Here is a 27,424-nt window from a genome sequence, read left to right on the forward strand (position 1 = left end):
CCATTTTAATTCATAGTTATCTGGAGCCATTTTGAACTACAACCAAACAATCAATCCGTAAACTAATTAACACATTACACACAAAAATTATCATACTTAACAATATAAAAGTCAAATATTGAATGTCATACGAACTCAGTGAACAAAAATAACATGGAAAAGGTTGACTTATCAACTTCAAACAAATATTTAATAAAAATGGGGGAAAGGGTAGTAAGAGCCCTAGTTAGTAAATTTAAAAATGAATATCATAAAAAAGTTTTAAAAAAATCACATACCTTGATTGCAATATTGCACAGCATGGGCGGATCTAGGGGGGTTCAAGGGGGTTCATTGAACCCACAGATTTTTCGGAAAAAAATTATAAGTTTTAATTTTTTTTTAAAAAAAAAAGAAAAAATAAAAGGGTTAAAACAAATTTATGTGAGATAAATAATCAAATGTGAAAGCCTGGCACATTGGTAAGGGAGTGATTGTTAGAGCATTGAATCTCCTTCTAAGGTCTTGGGTTCGAATCCAGCTGCCCTCATTTTATGTTTTTTTTTTTTTTTGTTATTCTTTTTCGAGCTGAGTTTGTGAGACCGTTTATTCCTCTACTCTTAATTCTTAAATCTTTATTTTATGGTTAATCTCATTTTATGTTTTTATTTTTTTTTTTGTTATTTTTTTTCGAGTTCTTCCGTTCTTCGTTAGTTTGTAAGACCTCTTATTCCTCTACTCCACTTAATTCTTAAATCTTTATTTAATGGTTAATCTCATTTTATGTTTTTATTTTTTTTTTTTGTTATTTTTTTTCGTGTTCTTCCGTTCTTCGTGAGTTTGTGAGACCTCTCATTCCTCGATCTACTCCTCTTAAATCTTTATTTATGGTTAATTTTATTAAAACTAGTGATAATTAGTTTAATTACATACTGATTTGTTTAACTGGTTTTGATATATTGTTGAATACTTGAATTGTTGACAAATTGAATTGTAGAAACTTAGAATTTTAGATTTTTACTTGGTCTTTTAATTGATAATTAGAAGAAGTTTACATTGTTAAATTTGTGTTTATTGGGGACTTGGGAATTTTTTTTTTTTTTAAATGTGTCATATTGATTCTTTGCAATAGAATTATAGATTTATAGAAGTAGTAATGTATTAGCACGCTTTCAAAGTATGAAAACTCGAAAAATGCTTTTTTTATTTATTTATAATTGTGAAATCCATCCATTTGTAATTAAAAATAAAAAATAAAAATTGAACTTATGTATTGAATATTTAGTTAATATATGATCATCGTTTTTTTTAAATTCCGAACCCACAGTTCGGAATTCCTGGATACGCCACTGTTGCACAGGTTCCAATTGTTGTTGATATTTGAAGAATTTCGTTCAAAAGCTTTGTTAGTATTCTTCGTACGCCGTAAATTTTTGAGAAAAACGAAAAAGGAGCAGAGTTTTTTGATGGGTATGTTATGGAAGAGGACGAAATAGAAAGTGGGAAGGGAAATTGACTCGCCAAACAAGTAAAATAAGGTAGGGAATAATTAAATATTTAAAACATATTTAATATAAAATATAAAATATTTGATTTACATTATAAAATAAAAAAAATAAAAAAAGTGAACGGAATATTCCTCAAGATACCTTTTCCGGTGACCGCCGTATTATTTTGCACATATAGTATAAAAGGTGGTACCGCTAAAAGCAAATAGCCGAGGTTGTATTATTTTGCACACACCGTTGATAGTTGGGATTATTTTAAGCCAATTTTCCTTAGATTTATGTCAATCTCCATCCTAAAGATACATCCAAATCCGTTTTTCCAATAAAAGGAGTCATCTTGGACAGATTCACCACTTATTTTTTCATTTCCTTTTGTATCTCACTAAGTATGGCTACTTCCTCAAGGAGGTTTGTTCGGCATCTGTGGATTGCTCATCTAGCTAGCTGGCTGAGCTTGTTGAAAGTATAAAGGGCTAGCTATTGTGCAATCCTACAGTCCTGAAAGTATAAGGGACTAGGATAGATATTACGCATACATTTATAATCAAGGACCAAGCTGGGTTACCCTCAAGAATGATTACAGCATCGTATCATTATTCAAATAATCTTGGCATATCATAAAATAGGAAAACAAGTTTAATTAGAAAACAGATATCCAAAATTTGATCCAATCTCAGAGATGTGCTCTATAAACTAACAAGATAAGCAAATAACAGCATAAATTTTGCATTGCAAATAACAGCAAATAAAAGATTTTTGTAAGCCTAAATAATGAATACAACAATAGCTAAGTTACCCTAAATAATGAATACAACAATAGGTATCATAATTCAAAAATTCTTGGCACATCATAAGATAGGAAAACAAGTTTAGGAAACAGAAATCCAAAATTTGATCCGATCTCAGAGATGTGTTCTATAAACCTAACAAGATGAGCACATAGCAGCATAAATTTTGCATTGCAAATAACAGCAAATAATAGATTTTGTAAGCCTATCAGTACATTACATTAACTAATGACCAATTGGCTGAGTAGCTATCAAGAATCAAGATGCCAACATTACATTAACTAATGACCAATTGGCTGAGTAGCTATCAAGAATCAAGATGCCAACATTGCACATAGTTTTTACTCAAACTAGCTTTTGTAATACAAGTAGGATTTTGGAAGACCATTAACATTAGACAATATTTTCTTTTCAGTTACTTGTGAAAATAGAAGCAAAAACAGCAAAAATCTTGTACAATTTATATGCTCTCCATTTAGACATCAAAAAACTGCAATAAAAGAGCTATTGCCACAGTCCAAAACGCTAGCTAACATCCATACATATATAGGTAAGGAGTGTCAATTAAGCAAATTAACAGCAGATTTTAAGACACCCCCCCTCCTATTGGCTTGCTCAAATCTACATTATCATAAAAAGGTACCACCTTTGACACACTAGCAATTTCTTCCTCCAGTTCATCGGCCAATTTATCAAGCGCAGCTAATTCTTCAAGGAGTTTTGATTTCTTTTTTTGCAACTTGGGCCTTACAATGGCCTAACTTGTTAAGAGAATCCATCAATGGCTTACTTTTGTGGAGCTCTAAAGCCTTTTCTACACAAGGAACTAACCAATCTACTTTGAATTGCATACTTTTCAGGTCAGACAACGTAGAGCTTAGGTTATCAGCTTGGGAATCAGTCAAGGTTCGCACAGGATTTTCTTCGAGAAAAAGTACTGCAGTAGCCAGTGACTCTAATGCCCTAGAGACAATGTCACCATTACGGATGGTTATATTTTCTATCAAGTTTCCATGCTTAGACCATACCTTTAGCAACATTGGAAGTAAAGTAGACCTTATTTCAAGTCCTTCAAATTTGACTGTCGAGTTATCACTTTGGTTGCTCTGCCAAAAATACAGAGGTATGAAAGTGAACAAGGGGTCTAGTAAGTAGTAGCCAAAGGATCTGAAAAGACTTGGACAGGGGTAAATTTCGTTTAATACCTGAGTTATAGAGGTTATATAGGCCCTTGATACTGAGTGAGTGATTTGAGTATTGCTGCATTCCACCTTTGAAGCCTCCAGTTGAAATGCTGCTCAACAAGAACAGTCATCAATGCAAAGAGTAAACTTGAATAAGGGTTGAAGCCATGAAGGCTCTGATGAGACAATAAATTTTAGACAGAAAGGGTACATCATTGTGACTTGTGAGTAGTTACCTTGCTCAAGACATGTTCTACTAAATGTTCGTGGTAAGCTTGAATTAATGAAATCGGTGCAAGTTGTAAACTGGTAAATTGGTCGTTTAAAGGCAAATTGAATGGTTCCAACCAACCAATTGGACTCTCGGAGGGTATTAGGGACCATGGTAAACATTTCAGAAATTTTTATTTACGGGTGAAAAAAAGTCAAAAAATTCCAAAATTAAAGGCTAATATCCACGCTTTTTGAGAAATTTTGGAGGTTTCGGCCCACAACAAACCTCGGCCTCAACAAACCATTTTCAACGGCTTAAAGTCAAATTTCACGAAAACCTTAAGAAAATATAGAAATTAAGGATATGATTAATCTAAATGTGTCTGTAAACAAATAAGTAAATTTATTCAAGAACAATATGACATTGTCTATTCGTTTAAAAATAAAATGAAATTTTAATTACCCCCGTTCCTAAATTACATTCCTACTTCTCTCTATTATGTGAGGAATAAATGCTAAAAGTATGAATGTAATTTAGGGACGGAGGGACTATCTCATAATAATATTGTATAATCATTTTTGGAGGTCATCTGCTCAAAATAGAATGTGATTGATTGGTAAACTATTTGATTACGAAGTAGTTAATTGTGACATGTATTGCATTATGTTTCTTACGATTGTCGAACTAATTTAATTTTTTTGTTACAATTTTCTTTTTTAAAAAATTGATTTTAATCTTATAAAAAAAAACCTCTCCTATTAGCCTCACTAGACCTGGCAAACGGTTTGTCCGGACCTGGTCGAGTTCGGGCCAGGTTAACTCGAGTTTCGGGTCAACAAATAATCGAATTGTAATTGGATATCTTGTCTTTAATGAAAATTATTTTAATTCAATAAAATACCCGAGCTATTTTCCTTTAAAAAAAAAGTTCAAAACGATTCGTATTGAGACAGGTTAATCCGGATAGTATGGTCGTATGGATCATCAACTACTAGATTTAAAAAAAAAAAATCATCTCATTAATTAAGTTACTACGTATAAAAAGTCCCTACATGTACGAAAGTTAATCTAATAAATCCCAAAAACTCTGCGTTGAACATTCATTTTTCTCCCCAACAACAGAAATACTTCATAACTGGAAGTTTCTTCAAGAAACCCAAGAAAAGCTTCTTCGTCTTCAATGGCTTCCTTCTTCATTCTCTCTCTCCTCTTCCTCCTCAACTTCTCCACTACTGTAACTTCCGCCATTGAAATCAACTTCACCACCTTCAACATCGCCCCAACCCCATCACCGTCCCCACCACCATCACCACCGCCTCTTCCGTCTCTCTCAATCATCGCACGACCACCGCCGGCGCAAGTCCAAGAAACAACGCAACAACTGCAATTCAACTCGATCATCGACTCAATCGTCGGAGCTGGAGATTTCAGCAACTGGGCTAAACTTCTATCTCAGGCTGACCCCTCCATTTTCCCTCTCACAGCCACCCTCTTCATCCCAGAAGACGGCGCTTTCCTTGCCGGAAACTCAACTTCTCCGGCCACTTCCTTCGACCCTCTTCTCTTTTATTACCACATTGTTCCCCGTCGCTTTACATTCACCGAGTTCCGGCAGTTCCCGAATGGAGCTCGCCTTCCAACTCTTCTCCCCGGAAAAACCCTCCTCATTACCAACAATTCCGCCGGAAGTTTCTCCGTCAATGGTGCGCTACTTACTCATAACTCATCCCGATCTCTTTCAGACCTCTGTCGTTTCTGTTCACGGTATTGGGACTGTTCTTGACTATGATACTTTCGGGGATGATTTTTCCTCGCCGGAAAATATGCTCGGAGGAGTCCCGTCGCCGCCGTTGCCGGAGTTCGAACAGGACAGAAGAGGACCGGTTGTCGGGTCTCCGAAGAATGTGGCAAGCTCGGCTGCCAGGAACCTGCAGGTATATTGGGCTTTGATTCTGGGTATGTTTGCTGTGATACTACTGCTTGGCAAGCTCTGACAATTGTGCTTCCTATTGTGTATTTTCTGCTACTGAGTTGGATAACATGCTCAATTTTTGTTGCAGAAGCTTATTTCTGAGTTGTTGGATAATATGTAGCTTGGAAATTCTAGTGTTGTTGACATTGTCTAGGTGTTGTGCTTGAGGGTTAATTGTTCATAATCTAGCAGAGTACTAATTCCTATTGTGTTTGAGGGTTAATTGTTCATAATCTAGCAGAGTATTAATTCTTGTAAGTAGATGATATCAATCTTTAGCATCTCAGAGGCAACTTTGTTGTTGCTTGTGCATGTTTGTTACGAATTTTGAAGAGGAATATACACCTATTTTCGAGTTTCATCTGTTGTGGAATTCACAATTTACTTTGTTGCAAATGTATTGTTTGGTCACTTTCTGTGTGAGTTTGAATGTGGTGATAAAAAAGAAGTGATTCAACAGATCAATTAGTATGGTTTGATAGGCATACCAAGCAAACATTACTGAGAATTAAACTAGTCCTGAATCAATAGCTGATATATCACAGAGTCGAACTATTCGTGGACATGATATATCGGAGAACCTGTTTTGTATAGGTGTTGATATCAGCCTACACTTCACTGCTGGAGGAGTGTAATTGAGATTTCAATAGGGTGTTGGGTACTTGGGTTTAAGGGGATGTTGGTTCTGTTTATGTTAAAATTAAGGTATGCTAATTGAAATATTGAATGCTTTGTAGAGTGTTTTAGTGTAGTAGGAGTTTGAATGTTTCCAATAGGTTCAATGGAAAATAATCATTTTATTGTGAGTAGAGAAGTTATTTGACTCAATATATTGAACATAATGCATGCTTACACGATTATCACCCCTGTATAATAACCAAACATTAGAGAAGTAACAACACTAACAAGGCCCCGAAATCAGCAGTATTTACATTATTCACAATCAAGGGCGCACTCTAAACAAGTAATTAATCAGTTTTTGGAAGAACAATAGCTAAAAGCTATGGAATTACATGCATGATTAAATCACCTTTAGTTTTTGAGTAAAGTTATGCTCACAAAAGTTCTTGTAAGCTTTCCTAACATAGAGGTAATAGACAATTAAGAAGCAAAGGTGCTTAATCAGTTCAATCCTGGTGGTTCATTAAGACGCTTTGTTTTCTTATCTTTTAATTGTGATCTCTTTTCAATCACATTAGAACTTTGCTTTATCAGCCATGTCCTTGCACATTTTGGAGCATTACGATCTTAGGAGCCAACCAGCTTACGTTCATCGAATAAGCACCATCAGTAGTAGCTTAGCAAGTCAAGTTAAGAAAATCATTCAAGAATTTGTTGGTGGTGCTATAAAGAATCAAGGATGAGTACTATACTGATTTGGCCAAGGACTCTAAAGCAACTAGAAGGTCAATAGTATGCATATTAGTTTCATTTCATTTTAGAGATTATCGTGCTCAGTTTCTTTACCTGTCTCATTTTTATTTGATGATTCTGTGAAAACTTGGTTGCTGGGGTTTATTTTGGATGGTTGAATTGGTTATTGAGGAACTCTGGGCTAATTTAGCTAGCATTAGGTAAATTTGCAGGTTAGTTAGTGGGCTAATTTAATGACTTTGAAGATTTAAAATTCATTGTTATAGTGTGAATTTGTCAGAATGTTGAGGAAAGAAATTACTTCATATGCACAATATATAATATACTCATCTCTGCATATGCACCGTAATTAGAATTTTGGATGAGATAAGAGATTATTCGTCGGGCATGCTTTCATCTCTGCATATGTGGTCATATTCCTGTAATTAGAAGTTTGCACTCAGGCCAAGCTCAACATTATTGTTCAAGCTCTGCCTTGCACTGTGAAGGTGTTTAGATGAAAAAGGAAAGGGAAAAGATGAGTAGTATATCTGGGACTACTATTATATTGTCTTTATTGTTTAGTTGTATACGTCAGTTACCTTCTTTTAATCACTTACATTCAGTTAGATGGATGTATCTCTAAAGCATTATCATCTTTCTTTTATTTGGTTCACTTAAGCACAAATTTTAATTTTATTTAGAATTTTTTTTGACCATCTGCTGTGTTCAGTTATTTTTTATTTTTATAAAAATTTATTATTATTTTTTTTATGTAAAGATTAAGTTGTTACAGCCGCAGCAAAATGCTACCACTGCCATAGCAATTTGTTGATTGATCTATTCATTAGTTTTTTTTCAAATCCTGCAAATGAAATTGATGGAATTTGGTGAAGAACGCAAATACTATTTGCCAAATAGTACACTTAGGCCTTAGGCCTTAGCCCTTAGGTGCTTCTGTGCGGAAAAGCAGAAGCAGGAGTATGGATTCAATGGTGTGTGCTGCCCATCAAGGGCTTAACATAAAGCTACCTATCTTGTATTGACAAGAAATTTGGAGGTTGACATGGGTTTTGGAGTTGCTCAAATTACTCGAGCAGAAGAGCCACGGCCTGGTGCAAAAAAACTAGGAAGTCTATTAGAAGGCTCCAATCCAGCGTTCTTTAGAAAGTTTGAATGGCTGTGGATTGGTGCCATTGCTAATGTTGTGACTGACAGTAGGCCCTTGGGAATTGGGATTGAAGTTTTAGTTGATGGACAAACTGTGCTGGCCTAGCTGGTTCTCTTTGACTAGTGGTGTGGCTTCAAATTTTTGTGGACTTTAAGAAGTGGATTACTGACTTACTGCAAGGGGTTTTGGTTCTGGTATCTACTGATGGTGTGCTCATGCAGTAGAATAGATGGGAGAATTCTTTCACTAACATCAAAAACTTGAGATGGTTTATAGATGTTATGGAAAAGGGAAATTATGGCGCATTTCTTTTTAGTCACAATTTATATATCTGTTGAAAAACAGAGAAGACGTCATTCGATTTTGAGCAGCCTTTAAAGCACGGTATCTATCCATCACTCTCTATGTTCTTGCCAAAATTCATATTATCTTCTTTCATCCCCTTCAATTTCTCTGCCCATATGCCTGCTCCCAGACGTTTAAACAAGCAATATCTCGAAGCTCATTGCAGCTCCTGTTTTTCTGGTTTGATCAGTTGTGGTATTGAATCTCCCTTTTTTTTTATTTTTTATTTTTTATTTTATTTTAAGCAAATTGAATTCCCCTCTGTGGTTGTGCAGTGTTGACTGCTTAGGAGTATAACAAAGGTAAGCTCTGTCTCAGACAGCCCCTTTCTTGTATTGCTATTTGAGGGTTGCCCCATGATATCCTTAAGTATCTAGATGTTTCTAAGTTTCGAGAAGTAGTAAGGTTTATACAATTGTACACTCAAGTATGCTTGCAACCCCGGCCCATTGATGTTTTGCCGGAGATAATAAACAGTATGGCAATTGTAGCAAAGTGGGGTTTTCTTTGAGGATCCTATTTGCAACGAAGGTGATGGCTGTACTGCTATCGCATTGTATAATGATGGAAATCTAGCTAGCTGCCTAGCTGATTTGAGGCATAAAAAGGGGGCCTATATCAAGAACTTACGATGATGATGTTAGTCGTATTGAGGATGTAGTGAATTTTAAGGGCAGGATTTGTGAACTTGATAGCGTTGGAGGTATCTATTGCAAGGACAAGGATGAAGAAAAGTGGCAAGAGGTGTAGAGCCAATAGAAGTGTATCACTATCTAGATTCTAGAGTATCGAAAGAAACTTCTTGTTGAATCATATGGTGTAGTCTACTTGGTTCTTAGAATTACAAAAAATGATGTGGGCTCTTTCTAAGGTTTATTAGCTGAGTGAGAAGCAGAATAAATGGGAAAGGCTAAATGCGCCTATAGAATTACATTCAGGCCACTCGGTTGAATTTCGGTCACCATCGTCCACCGCCCTGTCTGTCGTTAAATACAAGTTTATCCAATTGGTAAAGATCCTGCCTTATTAATTACAAAATTCATCGACATTGAAACTTGTCTAGTTTACTTTGGCTCAATACATCATATGACTATATGAGATTATGGACTTGTTCTCTTCACCTGAAACAAGTAGCTTTGGTTTGAATTTTTTAAGGTCTGATCTGAATCTTTCTGGTCTGGTCTGGAGTGATCTGATCTTAATTTATTAAGGAATAAGTAATAAGTATATCTGAAATAAGTTGAAGAGAACAAGTTCTATGAATGAGATACTTTATGCTCATATGAGAAAGTGAAGAGGTTGTCAGCTGAACCATTTGGTGTAAAACGGCCAAACGGAGTCAAAAGCTAAGTCAACAAAAAAAGTTTAACCGGAGTCAAAAGCTTAGTCAACAAAGGCAGCTGAACCACTTGTACTAAAAACGGTGTCGTTAGAAAAAGCACCTTCATTTAGTTTCAATCAAAATCCCCAATTTAATTTTCTAGGGTTTTATTTTTGGTACAAAAATGGAACCCCATAAATCCAATTGGTTGGATTTTTGCCCTGAACTCCTCTTAGAAATCGCCGATCGTCTCGAAACAAGAACCAACGTCTACAATTTCAGAGCAGCTTGCAAGAATTGGCATGATTCTCTCTCTAAAATCCCGCGAAATCTCCCTTTTCTCTCTCCTCTTTTCCCTCACAGATTCTGGGCCTTTGATTCCGACTTCTTCTCTACTATATCTAGTGGGAACCTCCACCATCTGATCGCCTACGCTGTGTGTTTGATCCGACCTCGGAACATTCCAGAATCTTCTAAACCTTGGCTTCTTACTGTCGAAGAATTCCGCCGAGGTAAGCTCAGTATTCAACTCCCTTTATCTAGAATTAGAGCTTCTGGTAATTTTCCAGCAAATGTTCAAATTCCCAGTTCTTTGAATTTGTTTGATTTTCATGTCTCTGTTATTGGTAATGGGTACCGTTTAAGATCATCGGGTATGGAGCGTTTGAATGGTGGTAGTTTGAGTTATGATTATAAATTGGTTTTGTTTGGAAATCCTGCTTGTTTTGAGCCTTTGTCGATTATGGATTACACTGCTTTGGTTTGGTTTGAACACGGTCGTGTTGGGTGGGTGAGGTTGTCCAGGAGATCGGATTGGGGGTTTCTAGCTTTTAACGGAACCTCGAAATTTGATGACATTGTGAATTTGAAGGGGCTGGTTTATGCTATTGATCGAATGGGGAGAGTTTATGTTGTCCATTATGATTTAGAATGGGCAAAAGGGGTGCATTTTCAACAGACATTGAAGATGGAATGTATCACGAATGATATGATTTCTAGTGGGTGTGACAGCAATAGGAGGAAGCGATTGGTGGTGGATTCTTCTGGGGTGTTGTATGTAATTGAGAGGGTTATCTATTGTGGTGAAAAGGTACAGTTTAAAGTCTATATGCTGGATGAAGTTAATTGTAAATTGGATGCAATTGTTGGCATTGGAGATAATAGAATACTGTTTGTGGGTGTTGATTGTTGCTTCTTTGCATCAGTAGCTGATTTTCCGGGTTTTAGAGGAAATTGCATATTGTTCTTAGATGATTCCTTCCCCTTGTATGGTGAAGGAAGAGCATATAGCGAGCCTATTATCAATGGAGCTAGGAAGGAGTTGAGAGTTACCGTATTCCACTTTGAGGACGGTGATGCTAAGCCAATATCAGCCTTTCCTGGATATTCTGACATATTATGGCCACCTTCAGCATGGTTCTATCCAGATTTGTCTCGGCCTTGAAGTTCAAACTTGATCAGAGTGAGTACTGAGTAAACACTCAATTCTTCAACTCCAAGATATGATAGTATCAAATGCATATGTATGTGCTACTTGCTGAATAAACGTCTAGCATGATATATATTTTACATGTGAGACAGTCAAATGTGACTGAGGTGATTTGTTTTCTCTGAGTGTGAGTGACGTTCGAAGTTGTTGTGAATGTTTAACCTTGCCACTAATATTAGCATGATTAGAAAGGTGCTATTTAACTTTTTGTAAAATTTCAAATTTTCAATGAGGAATTGGTATATAAATTAATCTCTTGAGCTATATATATATATGTATCATCTTTAACTAAAGTTCTTTGGCAAATTTATTGGTGTACTTAATTTATTTACATCTTTTTTTTTAATCAGAGAACTTATTTGATCATATACAGGCTACAGGAAGTAATAGCTATGGATTTCTTCAAAAGAAGAAAAAGTAAAAGTTGGGAATTTCTAGTAAAATAGATCTATACCAATTATGTAGTACTTATGCTATCTTTTCATACTTTCAACCTTCCCCTGCCTTTGACTATTCTGATATTCAATTTCATCATCATTGTTTTGCTCCGTTTCTACGCTAAAGCCCAAGGTTCGAGCTCCCTCCTTAATCCAATGTTTTCTTAAAATTTTGAATTGAATTTATTTTCCCAATATAATTGCAGTAGCAATAAAGTGTAAGAAGGGGTGTCTTACACAAAGCAATATCAAATGTTTCTATAACCTAAAACGTGCAGATAAAGGATATCTTAGATTGATTTTTGATGAGTATTATCAATACTCCGTATCATATTACTCTATAACCTAACATGTAGAATTAACAGTTTGAGAATGCAAAGGTTACTTGGAATTCTGTATTATTATACACAAATACCGAATAACTTTCAATTTTCATCTAATTGAAGCACTTACAGAAAACGCATAACCTATATGCAAAGGTGCAGATGGACTGTCATAATTATTTATGGACGTATGTATTACCGGATATTTAGTCACTAATCACAAGTCTGTTGAAAAACAGAAGGAAGACGTCATTTCGATTTCAAGCAGTCTTTAAAACATGGTATCTATCCACCACTCTATGTGTTCTCGCCAAAATACATATCATGTCCTTTCCCACCCTTCAAATTCTCTGCCCATATGCCTGCTCCCAAACATTTTGACAAGCAATATCTCGAGGCTCACATAGCTTTAGTAGCAACTTCTGTAATTCTGTTTTTCCGGTTTGATCAGTTGTGGTATTGAATCTCCCTCTGTGGTTGTGCAGTGTTGAGGAGTATAACAAAGGTAAGCTCTGTATCAGACAGCCCCTTTCTCGTATTGCTATTTGAGGGTTGCCCCATAATATCCTGAAGTGTCTGGACGTTTCTAAGTTTCGAGTTTTGGTAGTAAGCTTTATAGACATGAGTATGCTTGCTTGCAACCTCATCGATGTTTTGCCGGAGATAATAAACAGTGTGACAATTGTAGCAATGAAGGTGATGGTTGTACTGCTATTGTGTCGTATATTGATGGGACTCTAGCTGATTAGCCGATTTTGAGGCATAAAAAAATGGGCATATATTAAGAATTTACGACACGGTGATGTTAGACGTTTTGAGGATGTAGTGAATTTAAAAAAAAAAAATTGAATTTTTGAAATTAATTTATTGATATGATTTTAGTTTATTCGACGAGTTTTATCAAATATGAAATCGCTCTAAGTTTTTTTTTAGTTTGAGAATGCCAGGAATATATTTTAAATCATAAAATTTCAAACCTGTAATATATAATTAAAGAGGTAGAAAAATATACAACTTTCCTAGATCTCTTGAGTACGGGGGCCTTGGTAGTAGGGAGGAGATAAGTCTTTTTGACTTATTCCACCTGAGTCTAATTATACCATGAAAACGACCTCTTTATATAGAGTCGTAGAGTAGTTTACAAGATAATAATCATATATTCTACGAGATCCTAAAAATAAATATCTTATATTTTTTTTATATGATTTAGAAGTTAGAATTATCCAAAAACCCAACATGTAAAATAAATAAGAAATCCTATGAAAACAAAGAATCCTAACGTTTATCAAAGTTTATGAGTAGTTGTACAATACAATTAGGATTACAAATTACAAAAAGTATAAATATATAGGATCTCAAGATTCTCAACACCATAAATTCTCAACACATAGAATCTGACATTAAACATATATACATTGAAAAGCTTTGAATACGATCTCTTCTGTTATTCATAGTTGAGGTTTGTTGAAGATGTGTTCTCAAGAGATGGGTTCTCAGGAAGAGAGATCGACCGGTATGCCATCTTTCTAGTTTTCTACCACTCACTTTTATGATATTTTTTTAATCTTTTAATGGATTTCTTTTTAACTTTTTCGCGTTTTATTTTCAACTTTTAGTTTCATTAGAAGGTATCATTGCCAAAAAAGTGACGCAGATGAAGAATGAACTTGGAATCTATTTCATTTTTCAGGTATTAATTTTTTTTTTTTTTTTTTTTTTGAGAACATTAAGGAATTAATATTGAACTCTGTTAATCTTGAATTTTACTCCAAAAAATTAAATATTGTTATTATTATTATTATATCTGTCACGAAAAGATTTTTCCGTCGTTTCATTAGAGTGTAGAGAAGAGTATATATACAACCTAAGATTAGGGCTCATGAGATAGGCCCGATAACTATACACCATACACAATAATAGGCCCTAACACCCCCCCTCAAGTTGGAGCATGCAAATCACAAATGCCCAACTTGCCAAGTAAATACATGAATTGACTTTTGCTCAAAGCCTTGGTGAATATATCCGATAATTGGTCCGTTGTCTTCACATAAGATGGACTAATGATACCATCCTGAATCGCATCACGAAGATAATAACAATCCACCTCAATGTGCTTGGTACGCTCATGGAAAACCGGATTCTTCGCAATATACAAAGCAGATTGATTATCACAAAACAAACTCATAGCACGGGGATGCGAAACACCCAAACTCAGAAGAAGGGCCTTTAACCATTTCAACTCATCAGTAGTTTTAAACATTAAGCGGAATTCGGCCTCTAAAGAAGACTTGGCCACATTGTCCTGTTTCTTAGTCTTCCAAGATATAGGAGAAACACCAACCAGCCAGAGATAGAACGGCGCGACAAGGGACAACCTGCCCAATCTGAATCACACCAACCTGTAATATGGAAATCACAATCTGAACTCAAAAGGATTCCCTGACCTGGACATCCCTTCAAGTACCGCACTATACGAAGAGCCACTTCCAAATGGTCCTGTCGCGGGTGTTGCATAAATTGAGACAAAATATGCACCGTGTATGCCAAATCCGATCTAGTAAAAGACAAATAAATCAGACGACCCACAAGCCGTCGATATTGCTCTGGATCAGAAAAGAAAAAGGACTCTGATTTCGTCAGAGTATGATTCTGCTCAATAGGAGTACCTGCCGGACGAGCACCTAGCAAACCAGACTCTGCAATAATGTCAAGTGTATATTTCCGTTGACATAAAAATATGCCTTCCGAACTACGAGCAACCTCAACACCAAGAAAATACTTCAAAACACCCAAATCTTTCATATAAAAACAGTCACTCAAGTATGTCTTAAATGTTGAAATCGCAGAAGAATCATTACCGGAAATTATCAAATCATCAACATACACCAGAACACTAAGTTGAATAGACCGAGATTGCAGAGCAAAAAGAGAATAGTCAGAGTACGATTGCACAAATCCGTACCTTTTCAGAGAGGCGGCCAATTTAGAATACCAACACCGAGGTGCTTGTCGAAGACCATACAACGACTTCAGAAGACGACACACCATACTAGGTTGAGTGCCATGAAAACCAGGGGGAGGTTTCATATAAACCTCCTCATCAAGATCGCCGTGAAGGAATGCATTGTGGACATCCATCTGATGCAATTCCCAATTCTTTGCAGCAGCCACAGCAAGAAAAGCACGAACAATTACCATTTTAGCAACAGGAGCAAAAGTCTCGTTATAATCGATACCCTCAACTTTATGATTACCAAAAATAACGAGACGAGCCTTCAATCGCTCTATTGTGCCGTCAGAATTAAGCTTGACCTTGTAAACCCATCTACACCCAAGAGCTTTCTTGCCCGGAGGTAATTTTTCCATTACCCATGTGCCATTATTTTCCAATGCATCAATTTCTTTTTGCATTGCGTCTTTCCATCCCTCATCTTGCATCGCCTCCTTGAAATTACGAGGCTCAACCATCTTATCAATAGCTGCAATAAACACATAGTGTCGCACAGAAAATTTATCACAATTCACAAAGTGTGCTAAAGGATAGGGAGTACCTGAGGAGCTTGGAGAAGACGGTGAACTTGGAGAAATGAATGGACCCGGAAGAGACAAAGTATGTGCGACGTAATCCCGATGCCAAGCCGGAGGTCGCCTTTCCCTTTGAGCACGACCCAAGGCAGTAAAGTGTGAAGAAGAGTGACTCGGATCAGCCAAGGAGCTGCTAACCGAGGCACTGTCCGTAGGGGCAGAATTAACCATGGAGGTGTTCCGATCAGACCTGGGCGCCGCGAGTGGGCTGCGGTCCAGTCTGCCAGTGGCAGCCACCTCCGAGGTAGACACGGCAGATGTAGGGGCAGCAGGAATGTGAGTGGCAGCAGCGTTAGATGCAGTAGCATCGATGTTAGGGGCAGCATTAGGGAGTGCAGTAGGATCAAGAGAGGAATGTGGGGTATGATCATGTGTAAGAGAACTTTCACTCAACTCCAAAATATGTTCTAATCATCCAAGAAATCCACATCAACCCCAACATTATCATTAGACACAACCTCTACATTAGTTTCGCCAACTTCAGTATCACGCACAAATGGGAATTCATGCTCAAAAAATTTAACATCACGCGAAACAAAAATATCACCCGTTTCCAAGTCATACACTTTCCACCCCTTTTTCCCACGGGGATATCCCACAAACACACACTTCCTACTTCTAGGTGCAAATTTGTCACCTTTAGCTCTTTGATTATGGACAAAACATAGACAACCAAACACTCTCAAAGCATCAAAATCAGGTTCTTTGCCAAAAAGAATTTCATATGGGGTTTTATTGGCTAGCAAGGTAGAAGGAGTACGATTAATCAAATAAACCGCCCCCAAAACACATTCTCTCCAAAAAATGATCGGTAGATTCCCTTGAAACATTAAGGCTCGACTCACATTTAATATATGTTGATGTTTTCGCTCTACCCTACCATTTTGCTGAGGTGTACCAACACAAAAAGTTTGGAATAAAATGCCATTGTCATTGAAATATGGAATTAAGTGTTTGAACTCCGTACCATTATCACTCCGCACATATTTAACAGTAACATCAAATTGACATTTAACCATAGCAAAAAAAGAGAGAAAGGAAGAATAAACTTCAGTTTTATCATTCAATAAATAAACCCAAACACCTCTTGAAAAATCATCAACAATAGTCAAGAAATAATGAGCACCACAAGTAGACGGCGTCTTATATGGCCCCCACAAATCACAATGTATCAATTCAAAAATACGGCTAGCCCCCTATTATCACTATTGGGAAAACTATCCCGAGTTTGTTTTGCTTGTGGACAAATATCACATGCTTTATTCAAAGATTTGCTACTCGAACTAACACTAACAGCGGGAACTAACTTGACAATTTTATCCGACGGATGACCCATACGACGATGCCATAGCTCGAATGTAGAAACTTTCGGATCCGTCACCGCACATACTTTGGGAATACGCCGGAAATAATAGAGTCCATCCAATCGTTCACCGGCTCCAATCAGGCTCCCCGAGTGTTGGTCCTGTATAGCACATAAAGAATTAGTGAATTTGACAAAACAATGAGAATCATCAATCAATTTAGAGACCGAAATTAAGTTGCAATTTAATTTCGGAACAAATAGAACACGCTCAAGTATAATGCCATCAGCAAGAGACACTCGACCCTCCTTTGTTGCTAATGCTTGTGCACCGTCCGGAAGACCAACGGGGCAAGGTAAGATCGATTGCTCATCTAGTAAACAAGACTCATCACCGGTAACATGATGAGAGGCGCCAGTATCAATAATCCAAGATAAGGAACAAAACTCACCACTCATCCATTCGTGCTGACTATAAGCCATATTTAATAAAATACGGACATGTTCTGGTTGCAATGCCAAAAGATCGGCTGACGAAGAGGAATCACCACCACTACTGCCCACAGCATTGGCATGCACAGGTGGTCTGACAGGACCAGCCACACGAGCAGGAGGTTGCAGAGCCGCCCTGCTGCCAGATGCAGCCACGGCAGAGGAACCCGAAGCAGTCCCCCCTTTCTTTCCGTAGCATTCGAGCCACCAATCCGGATATCCATGGAGCATAAAACAGCCTGAATTTTCGTGGCCCGAGCGTTTACAATGCGAGCAGTATAATTTCGATTTATCAACACGAGCAGAGGATTGAAATTGCTTTCGTTCATTAGAGGGTAGAGCAAACACTTGCGCATCATCTCTGGCCGCAGGTGATTTAGTGAGAGCATTGCTCCTAGATCGTTCTTCTTGGAGGAGGGCTTGATATGCTCGTTCAAGCGTGGCTGGGGGCTGTTGTGAGAGTAGATTGGTACGCACAACACCGTATTTCGCATCATCAATGCTGACCAAAAACTGATGTAGAATCTCCTCCTCCCTGTCTTTTTCATACTTTGCAGCCACACCACATGAACAAGAACCACACTCACAGCCATGAGGTGGCTTGAGGCGCAAGAGATCATCAAAGTATCCCACCAATTTACTGTAATAGTCCTCGACAGACATAGCAGGGGATTGCTTGCAATGTGTAATAGCAGCCCTTAATTGTTGCAAACGAGGTCCACTGGCCTCACAATATCGCTTCTCAAGATAGTCCCAAAGCCGTCGAGCTTCATCAAAGTAGGGTATGGAGGCTGCGATTTTGGGGTCGACAGCCCGCAAAATCCAAGAAATCAACATAGAGTTAACTGTCTCCCAATCAAGCAATTTTTTCTTCTCAGGAGGTTTAGAGATAGTGCCATCGATGAAACTGTATTTTCGCCTCGATTTCAAGGATAAAGTGATAGCCCGAGACCAAGCAAGGTAATTGTCACCCTTCAACACGACATGGGTAATCAAATTCCCTGGTTGATCGCCGGAACCAAGGTAAAAGGGAGAGGAAGGATCAAGCTTTCCATCTTCCATGATCAATCGAATAGAGAAGTAGAGTAGAGAAAAAAAAAATCAGAAATTTAGGGTGTTAGTGATTAGAGTTTAGAGGCTCCGATACCATGTCACGAAAAGATTTTTCCGTCGTTTCATTAGAGTGTAGAGAAGAGTATATATACAACCTAAGATTAGGGCTCATGAGATAGGCCCGATAACTATACACCATACACAATAACAGGCCCTAACAATATCAAAAACATCGTCTCTGTATAATCGTACTCCGTATTGTGAACACTAATCTAGTTGTTTGTTTTTATTTTATGAGAATATTATTTATCTATATGTGAACTATGGTCTTCCCTTTCATTTAGGTTGTTTCCTAACATAAATCTCGATCTGGTCTTGCAGATAATCTTTCAAGTATGCACAAGTCTCAAATATTTCATACGATATGGTTATGGTTTTGATGTGTTCTTACCCATTATTCTCACTTTTCTCGCTATTTCGGTTGGAGAATTAGGTTAATATGCTTATCTCTAATTTTAAACATATATAATCTTGATATTGTGACATGTTTCTATGCCTATATATTCAATGGTTTATTTATTGATTATTGCTTAATTCATGTTTTGAAGGTCGTAGACAAAGCCAAACAAAGTTCTTGAGATTATATTTGGTGTTGTCATATATAGCAATGATCGTTCTTTTTTCAACGAAGAGAGAGAGCGTTTTGGTGGTAAGAGTAATTTCCTTTTGTATTGTTGATTAAAAATCGAACAACTAAAATAATGTTAGGTATATTCTCTAAGAGATATTTAAAGAAAACACGTAAAAGGTTTTATTTGGTCTGAAATGAGATCATTTGATCTCAAAGCTAATAATACTCTATTTGTGTTGTTGATGATGAACTCATAAATTTGTTAAAATTATATTGCATTTTCAGGATTTTGAATATGATGATGACCCATGTTTGAATTACGTAAGAAGACTTAACAAAACTTTTGCGATGATAATTGGTATGTATATCTTTCCCTACCCTTGTCAGTTGTCATTACTTTATACCAAATTTCTATTTATTGATTATCCTTTAATTTATACTTTTTTTTTTTTATGATACAGAAATAGCGGTGCCAGCTACGGCTGCAATGATCACAATACCTCTGATTTGCAACTTGTCGTCTTTGTCTTCTAGCCGATCTTCTAAAATGAAATCAAGGAAGCCATCGAAGGCTTTCCACAAAAAATTGAGATTTGGCCGTAGAAGGATCAAACGCAATTGTATCCGTAATTAATTCTACTGTTATTTTTGTGTGTTGGAAGATAATAGGATTCCAAAGATAATGTGTTGGAAAATTAGCTCTTGTTATTCTACAAGTATTGATTTAGTGTTTGTTATTATTTTAAACATAGTTAGTAAGATACATTATTTGTATTATTAGTATTTTGTTATTATTTTAAACACAGCATATGTTCTATTTAGTGTTTACTAGTTATAAATTACTTTGATTTATTTTTCTTATAAGATGACCCCTTAAAAATGCAATAACATAACTCTACAATATATGACGGGCTACATAAATAAATACAAGTTAATCAAATAGATCAACAAAACAAACAAATCTAGAGGGTAATGTCATCTTTCCATTCATTAAACCTTATACTTTTTAACTTCGTATTACTTAAATTACAATCTTTATGAAAAATAAAAAAGTGTAATCAAGAAACACAAAGTGAGAATTGTGAATTGAAGGTCACGAAAATCATGCCAATTCTTGCAAGCTGCTCTGAAATTGTAGACGTTGGTTCTTGTTTCGAGATGATCGGCGATTTCTAAGAGGAGTTCAAGGCAAAGCTCCGACAAATTGGATTTCTGGGGTTCCATTTTTGTACCCAAAAAAAAAACCCTAGAAAATTAAATTGGGGATTTTGATTGAAATAAATGAGGGTGATTTTTCTAACGACGCCGTTTTAGTCCAAATGGTTCAGCTGCAATTGTTGACTTAGTTTTACCGCCAGAAGCCCAGAAGGATGCTTATTTTTATTTTTCGTTGACTCAATTTTACCGCCAGAATTGTAAATTATTATTATTTTTTTTTCATCAACTAATGTAATCCTAATACACTAAATTCCTCTCACTCTTTTAGTTAGCAAATCTATATCTATACTTCTATACTTTATTAGTATTTAAAAACACAAACCACAATCATTCATATACCCACATGCTCTCACAACTTACTCATATGCCACATTGCCACATGTCCTCACAACTCACTCATATGCCACATGTCATTTCCCTTACCTTTTTAATATTAAAAATAAATTAAATGTATTACATAATGTTAAACTCTTTATGTTATCCGTAACTTGGACAAAATGAAGTGTTTCATTTCCACAATAATAAATAAAGTTGAATTAATTAGTATACATTACATAAACATATGAAGTATTATAAAAATAGTCTTTTATCTCTTAAACTTTAAATACTTAAGCTTAAACTAATATGTCATTTCATATCCCACAATATTCATGTATATATACAATATACCAACAAAAGTCCTTCACCTTCTTCCACAATTCCATCCTCACTCTTTTTTTTTATTCTTTTTTTTTTTCCTTATAAGTTTTCAGTTTTCACGGGTTCAATCACCTTAATAGTCATGAAACAATAACTTCGTAGTTTCAACTATTGAAAAACATACATACATATATAAAATAACCTAAGTTATAACCCGTGCATTGAACGGGCCAAAAGACTAGTTATTATTCATAAGTCCATCGACTGATGAAACCACCACACCACATGAGGTAGTTAGTGCATAATCAAACATAGTTGGTATACATTATTCTATCAGTTTGCGGACATTTTCACAAAAGGCCTACCACGAGACTTATTTTTGGATTTTAGATCCAGTCTTAGCGTACGACGTCCTCCCGCTATGACTGAGGGAGTGTGATAGATATTAGAGATATGATAATATTTGTCGCATATTAAATAATATTTTTTATATATTTTGTATCCTTAGCGTACTAGGATTACGAGTCTTATAAAACTCTATTGATCAATAGTACACACTCAAGATTGAGGAGTTTTCCTGAAATCCAACAATTACAAATTTGAGAAACGGTGTTATATATTTATAAGAATTTTCATTTGCAAGCTTTATTTATGTAACTAGATTAGTACTCGTGTGATGCATGAATTAAGAATTTAAAAAATAATTTTATTAATATTATATTATTAAATAATTAATTGATTTTGCAACAAATTATATAAAAGAGTACTTTAGGAAGAAAAATGTCATTAGTGCCATTTAAGTAACTGATACTCATACTATTATTTAATTTTGAAAAATATTCTTCCTAATATTTGAATTTACTTGTTGGAAAGATAAAAAAAAAAAATTGTGTTTTTCCAAAGAACCACCTTTTAAATCTTTTTTTTTTTTTTTTTTTTTTTTTTTTTTTTTTTTTTTTTTTTGTATATAACCACCTTTTTAAAAAAAATGTTGTAAAAGACCACCAATTTTAAAATTTTTGTTGCAAATTAGGGGGAAAGGAAAAGGTTCTGGGCGGTGACCGATGCATCGAGGGAAGGGGGTTGGCTGGCTGCGGGCTGTCGTTGGGTGGTTTTGTTTTTTTTTAAAAAAATTATTTTTTTAACTTTTTATTCAATCAGATTGCGGCATGTGTACAAGTAATACCAAGTTAGCAAGGTTTACCACTTCAACCGGTTTCAAGTCACTTGGGGGTGATAAAAATTAATAGGGTACAAAATTGGGAGTGATAGAAAATAAATAAAAGTTAGAATTATTAATAACAAACAGAGCAAAGTTGGGATAAATAGTGGCAGTTTTTTCCTACAAATTAAAAAAAAAATATTAAATTAGTTACATTTGTTATAAATAAAGGTCATATAGCAAGTCTAGTACAAATAGTATAAAAATATTTAAGTAAGATCAAAAAGATAATCTCACAAATAATGGAATAATATCGGTGTGTCGTGATGCAAATAACTAACTTGAAAATGAATTTCGACACAACCAAGGTGCTCAATTGTATGTTCCTTAAGGTTAACATACGACTCCGCACTAAGACACTTTTGGGTGGATGGATTGAGTCAAGTAACTTATGCCCAATGGAGAATGTGTTTAAACTATTGTGTTTTTTTTTTTTTCAATCAAGTGTAAAAACCCGGAAAAAATAAGGTTCTTCTATTTGTAGAAAAACATGAAAGAACATAGAAGAAAAATCTGAAGCATCAAGGGAGGTAAATCATCACCTTAAACATCCTCTTAAATGAAGGGTTATAAGAGTTACTTATCAAAAGAATAATGGCAATGGTTAATCACCTTAAATATCCTCTTAAATTGAGGGTTATAAGAATTACTCAAGAAATTAAGTGAGGAAATCCAAAAACTAAACTCTTGGAGTCCAACTATGACATGGTGCCACATCATCTACCTAGTCATGATGACACGTGACAGATTCATATCTTCTCATTGAGTTTATATATACTCGGAATAATCCCATTTTAGGGGCGTCTGCCCATAATAATCACACTTTTGGATTATTTTTAAAAGAATGGTAGCCCCAAATATACTACTCATCTTTTCCCTTTCCTTATTCATCTTCTTTGACCAGATTAGACATGTTATAGAACTAAGTTACCTTTCACAATGCTAAGCAAGTGCAAGTGCAAGTGCAAGTGCAATTGCAACCAGAAAAATACCCACATATGCAGAGATGAAATCATGGCCATTGATAATCTCTGATCCAAAGTTTATAATTATATTATTGTACAAATGAAGTAATGTCTTACTTAAACTTTCTGACAAATACACACTGAATTTCAGGTCTTCAATGTAACCTATTTGTCATTACTAGATAACACTAGCAGAAAACTCTGATTCGGGGATTGCTTCCAGGCTCCATTAACAACAAACAAATGAATACACTAAATTACTCAATGCTAGCAAAATTAACCCAGAGTTCCTCAATAATCAACCATCCAAAATAAACCCCAGCTACCAAATTATCAGAGTCATCAATTAAAAATGAGAAAGGTGAATAAACTGAACACAAAAATGAAACTAATATACATACTATTGACCTTCTAGTTGCTTTAGAGTCCCTTGCCATATTAGTATAGTTCTCATCCATGATTTTGTATAGCACCTCCAAAAAGCTCTTGAATAGTTCCTAAACTTACTACTTACATACGGATGCCCTTGTTTAATAAACATAAGCTGGTTAGCTCCTTAGATTGTAAGGCTCTAAAATGCGCAAGGACATAGGGTAATAAAGCAGAGTTCTAATGTGATTCAAAAGGGCAGATCACAATTAAAAGACAAGAAAACAAAATGTCATAATGATCGAACTAACAAAGGAAGGCTTCTAGCAAATCTGAATGAACTTGAGGATTGATATGGTTTATTGGTTATAGGGAGCACTTAGTTTGAATGACTGCTAATTACGATCCTTTGCTTCTCAATTGTCTATTACCTCTATGTTCAGCGCGCTGGCAAGAATTTTTGTAAGTATAACTTTACTCGAAAGCTGAAGGTCATTTAAATCATGCATGTAATTCCATGGCTTTTAGCTCTTGTACTGTTCTTCCAAAAACTAAACTGATTAATTACTTGTTAGTGTGCCCTTGATTGTGGATAATGTAAATAGCTGATTTTGGGGAGCCTGTTAGTGTTGTTACTTCTCTAATGTTTGTTTATCATCCAAGGTTGATAATCTTGTAAGCATGCATTATGTTCAACATATTGAGTCAAATAACTTTTCTACTTACAAAAAATGTATATTTTCAATTGATACTATTGGAATCATTCAAACTACTACTACACTAGTACACTCTGCAAAATATTTCAACTAGCATACCCCAAATTAACATAAACAGAACCAGCATCCCCTTAAACCCAACACACTATTGATCTATACGTTAAACTATGCAAACAAGCAGCAGTGAAGTGTCGGTTGACATCAACACCTATGCAAACAAGTTCTCCAACATATCATAAACACGAATAGTTCGACTGTGTGATATATCAGCTACTGATTCAGTACTAGTTAAATTCTCAGTAATGTTTGCTTGGTATGCCTATCAAACCATACTAATTATCTGTTGAATCACTTCTTTTTTATCACCACATTCAAACAAACACAGAAACTAATCAAACACAATTAACCCTGAGATGCTAAAGATGAAATTTGAAAATAGGTATATATTCCACTTCAAAATTTGCAACACACAAGCACAAGCAACAACAAAGTTGCCTCTGAGATGCTAAAGATTAAATCTCATCTACTTACGAGAATTAATACTCTGCTAGATTATGAACAATTAACCCTCAAACACAACATCTAGACCATGTCAACAGCACTGAGAATTTACAAGATACATGTCAAAAAAACTTGGCAAATAGCAGTAATATCACAGATTCTTAGCAAGCATACTAAGAATCAAAGCCCAACTTACCTGCAGCTTCCTGGAAGCCGAGCTCGCCACATTCCATTACCCCATTCAAATTTCAAAGTCACACAAAACAGAATGTGATCAAACTATATGAAATTATAATACGAATTCTTGACCAAATCAAACTAAAAAATAGCTATATATTCGATTGATTTTTGAAACACCGTAACGGTAACAGACAAGATAATGTCTCTCAAGATAATGTTCAATACTTCAAATCTATCTACTACAGGAATTAATACTCTACAGTCTACAACATTAAATCAATGAATTCTAAAATATTACAGTAAGGAAATGTCCAATATACTAACTGCATGTTGATCCCAATTAAACAAGAAATCGACGTAATTGGAACACGATTACGATCATCAAAGAAATACTCAGAAGCCCCATGAATTCGTTGGAAAAGATAATGTTGCTTAATAGACCAATTGGCGACCAACCACAGTTCAACGGATGCCGCTTCGGAACACCTTCAATAGTAAATCTGCGGGGTACCCGATGAGAAGGAAGTAGAGTGTAGTTTTGTCCGGGATTGAAACAGATGTGTCAATCTGACCAGGAAGATTGTCACTTAAATCTGAGAGGAAATGCGGAAGAGTGAGTCCGGCGGAGTGGTTGGCGCCATCTTCTGCGGGGAAATGGAGGTGCCATAAGCAAGATTGTCAGCTGGGTTGAATAGAGTTGGTTCTTGGAGGTGCGACGCAAGAGGCGGTTGGAGTGGTGTTGTAGGTGGTGAAGTTGATTTCAGTGGCGGAAGTTACAGTGGTGGTGGCTGGTGGCGGAAGTTAGGGTGGTGGTGAAGTTGATTTTAAGGTTGGAAGGTGGTGAAGTTGATTCAATGGTTGAAGGTGGTGAAGTTGATTGCAATGGAGGAAGTCACAGAGGTGGTGAAGTTTGTTTCGGAGGCGAAAGAGAAGTTGAAGAGGAAAAATGATGAAGGAAGCCATTCAAAGTTTGGGTTTCTTGAGGAGGAGAAATGAGTATGCTGCAGTGTACGTATACGAAAGTATATATAGAGCGGTCAATGGGGGTTTTGGAATGGGGGATACGATTGGAATGATGGGATATTGGAAGACTGGAAGAGCGTGTCAACAAATACAGCTGAACCATTTGGACACAAAACGGCGTCGTTAGAAAAAGCACCCTCATTTAGTTTCAATCAAAATCCCCAATTTAATTTTCTAGGGTTTTTTTATGCACAAAAATGGAACCCACACTGCTTTGATTGGGTTTGAACATGGTCGTGTTGGGTGGGTGAGGTTGTCCAGGAGATCGGATTGGGGGTTTCTAGCTTTTAACGGAACCTCGAAATTTGATGACATTGTGAATTTGAAGGGGCTGGTTTATGCTATTGATCGAATGGGGAGAGTTTATGTTGTCCATTATGATTTAGAATGGGCAAAAGGGGTGCATTTTCAACAGACATTGAAGATGGAATGTATCACGAATGATATGATTTCTAGTGGGTGTGACAGCAATAGGAGGAAGCGATTGGTGGTGGATTCTTCTGGGGTGTTGTATGTAATTGAGAGGGTTATCTATTGTGGTGAAAAGGTACAGTTTAAAGTCTATATGCTGGATGAAGTTAATTGTAAATTGGATCCAATTGTTGGCATTGGAGATAATAGAATACTGTTTGTGGGTGTTGATTGTTGCTTCTTTGCATCAGTAGCTGATTTTCCGGGTTTTAGAGGAAATTGCATATTGTTCTTAGATGATTCCTTCCCCTTGTATGGTGAAGGAAGAGCATATAGCGAGCCTATTATCAATGGAGCTAGGAAGGAGTTGAGAGTTACCGTATTCCACTTTGAGGATGGTGGTGCTAAGCCAATATCAGCCTTTCTTGGATATTCTGACATATTATGGCCACCTTCAGCATGGTTCTATCCAGATTTTCCTTTGCCTTGAAGTTCAAACTTGATCAGAGTGATACTCACTCAATTCTTCAACTCCGAGGTATGATATGTATCAAATGCTTATGTATGTGCTACTTGGTGAATAAACGTCTAGCATGATATATATTTTACTTGTGTGACAGTCAAATGTGACTGAGGTGATTTGTTTTCTCTGAGTGTGAGTGACGTTTGAAACCTTGCCACTAATATTAGCATGATTTATAAAGGTGTTATTCAACTTTTTGTAAAATTTCAAATTTTCAATGAGGAATTGGTATACAAATTAATCACTTGAGCTACATATATGTATCATCTTTACTTTAACTAAAGTTCTTTGGCAAATTTATTGGTGTACTTCTTTTTGTTCACTAGGCAGTGGCTCGATCTGGCCTCTCTGGATCAGCTGCATAGGTAGTTTGAGCAAATCCAAAACCCACATCAAGCAACCTTCAAATTTGACTAAGTGGACGAATTATTATGTTTTGAATTGAACGGTGGATGGAGATCTTTGATTTTATCCTACATAATGGTGTCTCTTTGATTAGAAATGAGGTT

The 27,424-nt window shown here is 36.1% G+C and overlaps 3 protein-coding genes across 3 annotated transcripts; 2 read left to right on the forward strand and 1 right to left on the reverse strand.

Moving 5' to 3' along the window:
- The first annotated feature begins 9,995 nt into the window (after positions 1 to 9,995).
- LOC145568272 (F-box protein At2g17036-like) lies at positions 9,996 to 11,617 on the forward strand. Its single transcript, XM_081627701.1, has one exon. The coding sequence runs from the start codon at positions 10,020 to 10,022 to the stop codon at positions 11,277 to 11,279; it is 1,260 nt and encodes a 419-aa protein (XP_081483827.1). The 5' UTR covers positions 9,996 to 10,019; the 3' UTR covers positions 11,280 to 11,617.
- Positions 11,618 to 14,393: 2,776 nt separating this feature from the next.
- Positions 14,394 to 18,526, reverse strand: LOC145566076 (uncharacterized). Its single transcript, XM_081625620.1, has 5 exons — positions 16,876 to 18,526; positions 15,636 to 16,076; positions 15,280 to 15,563; positions 15,130 to 15,222; positions 14,394 to 14,483 (listed from the first exon to the last, which is right to left on the reverse strand). Exons 1-5 carry the CDS (start codon positions 18,524 to 18,526, stop codon positions 14,394 to 14,396), a joined length of 2,559 nt encoding a protein of 852 aa, XP_081481746.1.
- Positions 18,527 to 26,168: 7,642 nt separating this feature from the next.
- LOC145566077 (putative F-box/kelch-repeat protein At5g24040) lies at positions 26,169 to 26,882 on the forward strand. The gene has a single exon (XM_081625621.1). It carries the CDS (start codon positions 26,169 to 26,171, stop codon positions 26,880 to 26,882), a length of 714 nt encoding a protein of 237 aa, XP_081481747.1.
- The last annotated feature ends 542 nt before the right edge of the window (positions 26,883 to 27,424 follow it).

This window comes from Chenopodium album, chromosome 11 (genome assembly GCF_948465745.1).
Source record: "Chenopodium album chromosome 11, dcCheAlbu1.1, whole genome shotgun sequence".
In the NCBI taxonomy this organism is placed as follows: Eukaryota; Viridiplantae; Streptophyta; class Magnoliopsida; order Caryophyllales; family Amaranthaceae; genus Chenopodium; species Chenopodium album.

Excerpts from the sequence above, each read along its gene's own strand:
- LOC145566076 (XM_081625620.1), bottom strand. The coding sequence starts at position 18,526 with ATGGAAGATGGAAAGCTTGATCCTTCCTCTCCCTTTTACCTTGGTTCC. Across the intron at positions 16,077-16,875 it reads TCGGGATAGTTTTCCCAATA|AACATATTTTGGAGTTGAGT; the intron begins GTGATAATAGGG and ends TTGGATGATTAG. Across the intron at positions 14,484-15,129 it reads ATGGCACTCAACCTAGTATG|GTTGGTGTGATTCAGATTGG; the intron begins GTGTGTCGTCTT and ends TCCATATTACAG.
- LOC145568272 (XM_081627701.1), top strand. The coding sequence starts at position 10,020 with ATGGAACCCCATAAATCCAATTGGTTGGATTTTTGCCCTGAACTCCTC.
- LOC145566077 (XM_081625621.1), top strand. The coding sequence starts at position 26,169 with ATGCACAAAAATGGAACCCACACTGCTTTGATTGGGTTTGAACATGGT.